The sequence below is a fragment of the Galeopterus variegatus genome, unplaced genomic scaffold (genome assembly GCF_000696425.1).
Source record: "Galeopterus variegatus unplaced genomic scaffold, G_variegatus-3.0.2 Scaffold7425, whole genome shotgun sequence".
Taxonomy (NCBI): Eukaryota; Metazoa; Chordata; class Mammalia; order Dermoptera; family Cynocephalidae; genus Galeopterus; species Galeopterus variegatus.
This window is the reverse complement of record NW_007733536.1, coordinates 34,602-42,419: the sequence shown is the minus strand read 5'-3', so window position 1 is coordinate 42,419 and position 7,818 is coordinate 34,602. Positions and strand designations below refer to the sequence as shown.

General features: G+C 39.8%; 1 protein-coding gene across 1 annotated transcript in view; it reads left to right on the top strand.

Moving 5' to 3' along the window:
• Window positions 1-370: 370 nt before the first annotated feature.
• LOC103607441 (ubiquitin-conjugating enzyme E2 variant 2) overlaps window positions 371-7,818 on the top strand; it is a gene marked incomplete at its 3' end in the record, with an annotated part of 28,987 nt that continues 21,539 nt past the window's right edge. Inside the window, exon 1 of the mRNA XM_008591948.1 lies at window positions 371-416. Within this exon, the coding sequence (XP_008590170.1) occupies window positions 401-416 (16 nt within the window). The remainder of the gene's footprint in view (window positions 417-7,818) is intronic.

Sequence of the window (7,818 nt, the reverse complement as noted above, 5' to 3'; positions counted from 1 at the left end):
GGATTGAAAACCAGTGCTGAGTCCCCGACCGCACGCCTCTGCCCATGCGCGCACGGCACGTGGGTCGCGGCTGCCGTGCCGGAGCTTACAGCCCACTGCCCACGTCCTTTAACAAATATTTCCTCTTTGTCTTTTTGCTCTACTTTACGGAGACTGACGCAAGTTGTCTCCCAACCCTCGCACGAACTTCTTCTTCAGCGTTTTATTTCCAAACGATGGCACAGTCGCAGGGCCGCGGAAGCAGAGACGAGATCCCCTCCCGTCGGCTCCTGGGCACACAGGCCGCCGGGACGGGATCCGCCTGACGCAGCCGGGCGGCCCGCTCCCGGAAGTGACGAGCACGTCCCGTGCGTGCGGACGACCCGTGCGTGCGGGCGGCTGCGTCGGGCTGCAGGAGAAGATGGCGGTCTCCACAGGTCGGTTCCCGGGCGGGCCGTTTGCATACCCGCTTCGACCCAGCTGTGCCCCTCTGCCCGCTGCTGGTGGCCGGGCGCTGACCGTGTGCGAGGAGCCGGAGTGCGCTCTCTCGAACGCTGTCCTCTCTGCGGAGCAAAGCCCGGCATCGGGGAGGGCCCGGGCGGGACCGACGCCGAGGCCCCGGGGCGGCCGTCAGGGGCGGTGGGTCGTGCTCGCGCGTAGGGCGCGCGCCGCGGGCTGGGAGCGGAGTGGCCCCGGCGGAGGCGCACACGACTTCGTATAGCATACATTATACGAAGTTATACGAGACCGACGCCGAGGCCCCGGGGCGGCCGTCAGGGGCGGTGGGTCGTGCTCGCGCGTAGGGCGCGCGCCGCGGGCTGGGAGCGGAGTGGCCCCGGCGGAGGCGCACACGCAGGGTCTGGCGGGCGCGGGTCCGAGTTGGAGGCGGAAGGCGGTGCGGGAACGAGGAAAGGAGGCCCAGAGTGGTCTGGTGTCAACCCCGGGTACGAAAGGGCCGAGAGGCGTCCTGGATCGAGTTGGGGGGTCCCTTTCTCCTGGACTCTCTTTGACATGTGGGGAGGAGCGGACAAACGAGAAGACGGTTGCTCTTTAGAATAAGAGAGACAGGATCATTCTTACCTGACTGGATACACGTTTTTTTTTTTTTTTCATTTAAGTGAAGAAGTGCTGTGCAGACAAAATAAAAGCACAGAGCAAGATGAAAGCTAATTGAAGAACAAGTGGTTTCTTAGATAAGCTGTTCAACTCTTCTCCCGTACTGAACACAATGTTTGGTTTCCTATGAGCACAGACTTTGGATTTAAGTATTAGCGCTGAGGTTTTAGAAATTTGACCATTTCAAAAACGTTATTAAGTTAAAAATGTTAAGTTTTACTATTTTAAAATGTTAGTTCGTATGATTTGTCTTGTAGTCTTTATTGAAACTAGATTATAGATCAGTGTAATTGAATTTTTCATGCTGTTATTGCATAATGAAACGAATTTTCAAATCTATGCTAAAATGAAAGGCTTCGAATATATGTTGTGTTGGTTCTTTTAATAGCTCAGGATACATTCTGCATACATTTTAATGAAAAATGAAGTCTTTTAAGTCTCATCTTTATTATCTTTATCATATATAAGGTTTCGAAGGTGATAAAATCTTTAGCAACTCTAGCGTTGGGGAAATATTTCAATATAGTTGGAGTCAGAGGTAACAAGGATTGTTTTAAAAGTGACATTTTAGCGTTACAACTTTAATTATTGCACTTGTTATGTGTTTGTGAATAGGGCCATATCTTTTCTAAGAGTTGTACTTAGTGCCTGTAGATTCTTGAAAATTTGGTAACAAAATGATGCATGTTAATTTGATTGTTTGTATTTTCATTTTTTGGATTGCATTGTTTATTTAAACACGGTTTTTTCCCTAACGCTATACATATGAGAGAATGTTACAATATTTTGAAAAGACCAAAGAGATGACATTAATGGCAAATAACTTTTGTTAGCCTATTTTAGTTACTTTTGGAAGTCAAATATAAATTATAAAAATGTTGCTGATGGGCCGGCCCGTGGCTCACTCGGTAGAGTGCGGTGCTAATAACACCAAGGCCTCGGGTTCGGATCCTATATAGGGATGGCCGGTTTGCTCACTGGCTGAGCGTGGTGTTCTGAGCGTGGTGCTGACAACACCAAGCCAAGGGTTCAGATCCCCTTACCGGTCATCTTTAAAAAAAAAAAATGTTGCTGATGGATTATTAGCATGTTAATGTACATTGAAAGCCTGTATTGTCTAGTTTGTATTTCAGCATTCTGTTTGTTACAGTTTTACACTGTTTTTAGACTTATGAAGTTTGAAATCTTGGCATAATTAGGAAGAGAATATATTTTAGGTAGTCAAGTTTTCAGCCTGTTGGTAAAAACTTGCCCTGGTCAATTTCATATTATTCTATTTATCCGTTTTTCTGTGCATTAGATAATTGATAGTATTGTAAAACTGGGAGGGAGATGAGCCCAGAAGAAGCTTTGCATTATGTTTTGAAACTGATTATTGTGAATTATGCTATACTTTTGTATTGTTTGCTTTTTGGTAGCATGGGAGGGAAAAAGTACCTGTGTCTTTGTGAAATAAATGTGATATAGCTTGAAATTTAAAATTAGATGAGCTAGATGGATGTAATATACATGTTTTTTATGCAAGCCAGATATCTTGATAATAGTTTAATGGACCAAAAATAAAAAAACCTGACAAATAAGTTTTGATCTTTATTAAAGCATTATATTTCAGTATGCACTATCCAAGTCATATGCCTTTACTCTTCCTCTTCTATTTTACTAGAAGAAAATTTTGGGGGAAAAAGTCGAATTAGATTTTTAAGCTAAAACATAACTTTGCCATTACCATCTGGTCCTCTTATTTTACCTATGAGAAAACTGAGGCCCAGAGAAATATAAGGTTATACATGATTTGTAAGTAGTAGAGGCAGGATTAGAATCTTGGTCTTCACCCTCAGTCCAGTGCTTTCTTCAGTATGAGGAACTATGGATTTGGAATATTCCTTAAAACATGGGTCTTACTCCCTTTTAGGCTAGAGAGTGGCTTTCATACTTCTCTTTCTACTCTAAGGGAAGTATGTTTCATACTCTTAAGACCTTTCTCATGGATGGAAGTGGGGCTTCGGTGTGGACCCCACCAACCAGGTTCCCCCTTTCCAAGGAGCAGAGTTACCCTTGGGAATCAAGACAATTTCAGAGGACACAGCTTAGTATTACTGTAGTGAATAGAAATTTATTAATAATATTTAGTACCTGTGATTCAAAATTTCATTAGTTCTCAGCATTAATAATAATAATTAGTGTTAGATGAAAAAGTATGTGTAATACTTAAAAAAAAATATATATATATAATAGTTTTAGGTTTACAGAAAAGTTGTGGTGATAGTACAGAGAATTTTTGTATACCTCGCAGTCAGTTTCCCGTTATTAACTTTATATGAAGAGACTTGGATAGGGACAGAAGTTGGGAGTAGTAATTGAAGAGAATTGCATGTGTAAACCAAACATAGAACCTGGGAATTAAACAGTAGAGGAGCTGGACGGTAGTAGTCTAGTGTATATTCCTTTTGAGACTTTCATAACTGGCCTGGTAGATTTTCTAGGTCATTTGGGAACCTAGATGCTCTCGATATATGTATATCCTTGATAACGTGATTAGGTAATACAGTCTTACTATACAAACAGTCCTTGCCTTGCATGGTAGTTTGGGGAGGTAAAAATGGCCATGCATGCTGGTCTGATGGTAGTGGGTTATCAGGACTTATTAACATTAGTGTCACTGTCACTAAAGTTGGTATACACCACACCCACAACCCCGACCCCTAGCCCTGCTAAATTTGACTGGCATTAAAAAAAAAAGTAAAAGAAAAAAGGCCATGCAAACTTGAAACTGTTCAAAGCCATCTTAATAAGTGAGAAACATGATTTTTCTGAAACCTTTGAAAATGTCCAACCCCGACCCCTAGCCCTGCTAAATTTGACTGGCATTAAAAAAAAAAGTAAAAGAAAAAAAAAGGCCATGCAAACTTGAAACTGTTCAAAGCCATCTTAATAAGTGAGAAACATGATTTTTCTGAAACCTTTGAAAATGTCAAACATTAAGAACTCTTCCTGTTACTTATAAATGTATAGGAATATCGAAAAATAATAAAATATTTAGTACATTAATTTAAAACATTAGAGACATTAGGAATTAAAGTGTTTTATTTCTTTATTAAAAACTTGTCGAGAGTTGTTTGAACAATGCTTGCCTCGTCATATAACTTATAATACAGAGCAAGCATATTTCTTTTCTTTAACTTATTTTTTAAAATTGATATATAAAATTATATGTATTGTGTACAACATAACGTTTTGGCGTATATATACATTGTAGAATGCTTAAATATAGCTAATTAACAAATGCATTACCTCACATAGTTATTTGGTGGTGAGAACACTAAATAGCCACTCTCTTCACATTTTTCAAGTATGTAATATATTATCATTAACTATATTAACCATGCTGTACAATATATCTTTTGAATTCCTCCTATCTAACTGTAGTAATGTATCCTTTGACCAAAATATCCCCAACTTCCTCTCCCTGCTAACCACCCCAGCCTCTGGAAACCAACATTCCACTCTATTTCTATGAGATTAATTTTTTTAGATTCCACATATGAGTGAGAGCATGGGTGTTTGTCTTTTTGTGCCTGGATTATTTCACATATTTCACTTTATTCCTCCATGTTCATCCATGTTGTCACAAATGACAGGATTTTCTTCTTTTTTTATGGCCAAATTGTATTCCATTACACACCCACACACCCATATTCCATCTCTTGGCTATTGTGAATAATACTGAAATGAACATGTGAGTGCAGATACCTCTTCAGCATGCCGATTTCAGTTCCTTTGGATATATATCCAGTGGTGGGATTGCTGGATCATATGATAGTTCTATTTTAATTTTTTTTTGAAGCATCTCCATATTGTTTTCCTGTAGTAATCTACATTTCTACTAACAGCATGCAAGTGTTCCTTTTTCTCTACATCCTTGCCAGTGCTTGTTATCTAACAGCAGTAAAATCTAACAGGAGTAAAATCTCATTGTGGTTTTTGATTTGCATTTCCCTGATGATTAGTGATGCTGAGCATTTTTTCTTATACCTGTTCTTTTGAGAAATGTCTGTTCAGGTCAGTTGCCCATTGTTTAATTGGGTTGTTTTCTTGCAGTTGTTTGACTTCTTTATATATTCTGGTTATTAACCCCTTATATAGTTTGCAAATATTTTCTCCCATTCTGTAGGTTGTTTCTTCACCCTGTTGATTGTTTCTTTGATGTGCAGATGCTTTTTAGTTCGATGTCATTCCATCTATCTCTTTTTGCTTTTGTTGCCTGTGCTTTTGGAGTTGTATCTAAAAAATCATTGCCCGAACAACTGTTACGGAGCTTTTCCCCTGTTTTTTTTTCCTAGTAGTTTCATAGTTTCTGGTTTTATATTAAAGTCCTTAATCCATTTTGAGTTGATTTTTGTGTATGGTGAGAGATAAGGGTCTCATTTAATTCTTCTGCATAGATATCCATTTCTCAGCACCATTTATTGAAGGCCCTCACTCCTTTCTGCATTGTGTGTTCTTGAGACCTTTGTCGAAAATCAGTTGGCTGTAAGTGCATGGATTTATTTCTGGGCTCTTTATTCTGTTCCATTGTTCTCTATGTCTATTTTTATGTCAGTACCATGCTGTTTTGGTTACTATAGCTTTATAATATATTTTGAAGTCAGGTAGTGGGATGCCTCCAGCTTTGCTCTTTTTGCTCAAGATTGCTTTGATTATTTAGAGTCTTTTGTGGTTCTGTACAAAATATATGTTTGTTTTTTCTATTTCTGTAAAGAATGTCATTGGTATTTTGATAGGGATTGCATTGACTCTGTGGATTGCTTTGGTTAGTATGGATATTTTAGCTGTTAATTCTGCCAATCCATGAACATGGGATATCTGTCCATTAATTTGTGTTCTCTTTACTTTTTTTCATTAGTGTTTGGTAGTTTTTATTGTAGAGATTTTTTACCTCCTTGGTTTAATTTATTCCTAAGTATTTTATTATTATTTTTTGTAGTTATTGTGAATAGGATTATTTTCTTGATTTCTTTTTCAGATAGTTTGCTGTTGGTGTACAGAAATGCTACTGATTTTTTGGGGGGGCGGGCATCTGGCTGGTATGGGTATCTGAACCATTGACCTTGGTGTTATAACACTGCTCTTCTAACTAACTGAGCTAACCAGCCAGCCCTCTGCCCTCTGCCCTCTTCCCTCTTCAATGCATCTTTTCTTACTATTATGCTATAACCGGGTTACTGTGATCTCTTACGTGGTTCCCTTAGCTCTTTTGAAGGTGTCTTCGAGTGTGGGTAGTTGTTCAAATTCATGTTTGGAACCATTATTTCAACGTATGTAAGTACCATAGTAATTTCTCTCCTGTGTTTTGAAACTTCACTGAGTTCCAACTTAAACTGAAAACAAAACCTGCTCTCACACAAATCAGCTAAGACTTTGTAAACAAGAAGAATGAATGACTCCCAAACCCAGTCTTGAAGTCCCAGGGGGGAGGTGCAAATGCTAGAGAGTCCTATTCTGCTGTCTTGATCTGCCTTTTTCCAGAGCAAGCATCTTTTCTGAACTTTGGTGAATTGTCATATTCTTAAGTTTAGACCACCTTCAAATTATTTTATCCTTTGTGCTTTTAATATTAGGAACCATCTCTGAGTTCATTTATTGTGAAGTTTTTCACTCCTCTGGGACATCATCCTTTTCTCACAACCATTTTCCTTATTTACATAGATAAGCTCACCTTCAGGAAGTTTTTTTTTTGGCTCTGCATCTGGAGTCTCGAGTGGCAGCAGTGTCAATGTTCCCATAGTCAGCTATTTATAACTTTTTATATTTGATTCACATTTCACTTCTAGTGTTATCAGTTTTTGTTTCTTTGGTGCACTTTCATCTTTGTTGGCCAATTTTCTTTTTTGGGTGTCTATTTTTGTAAAATGTCACGTGGTAGACAAGGAGGTAAACACTGGTTATACTCTTTGTGTCTGTGAACTAATAACAGATGGGCAGAGACCTATCATCGACAGACTGGAAAAGGTGATGTGATTGGTTACTGATCATGATATGTTTCTGTTATTTACATAGTGATTTGTAGACTCAACAGCTAGCAGCAAAGTTTGTACTTTATGTAATTACTCATAGTTAGTATACTGTGGTAACTGAAGTTTGAACTGTGTTGTTGGGAGACTGGTGTTAGCTAAACAGTAGTAAGTGAAATTTGTGTGTATGGGAACCATGTACAGCAAGGATAGCTTGTTATGAAACATACTTAGTAATTATTTTGGGAGCTGTTTAACATAAAACTTCAAAGAAGTGGATATGAGGCATGTACATATCCACTAATAAAATTTGGTGTTCTGAAGTTTGTTTTATTTTTATTTTATTTTATTTTATTTTATTTAAAAGATGACCGGTAAGGGGATCTTAACCCTTGACTTGGTGTTGTCAGCACCACGCTCACCCAGTGAGCTAACCAGCCATCCCTATATGGGATCCGAACCCGTGGCCTTGGTGTCATCAGCACCGCACTCTCCTGAGTGAGCCACGGGCCGGCCCCTGAAGTTTGTTTTAAAAGTAGTTGACTTTTTCAGAGCTGATGTAAAGTATTAGATATATCCTTCAGAAGATGGGACTTCAGGGCCGGCCCGGTGGCGCACTGCTACAGTGCACCCCTTCGGAGTGCGGCGGCGCTCCCGCCGAGGGTTCGGATCCCACATACAGACCGGTTCCCGCTCACTGGCTGAGCGAGGG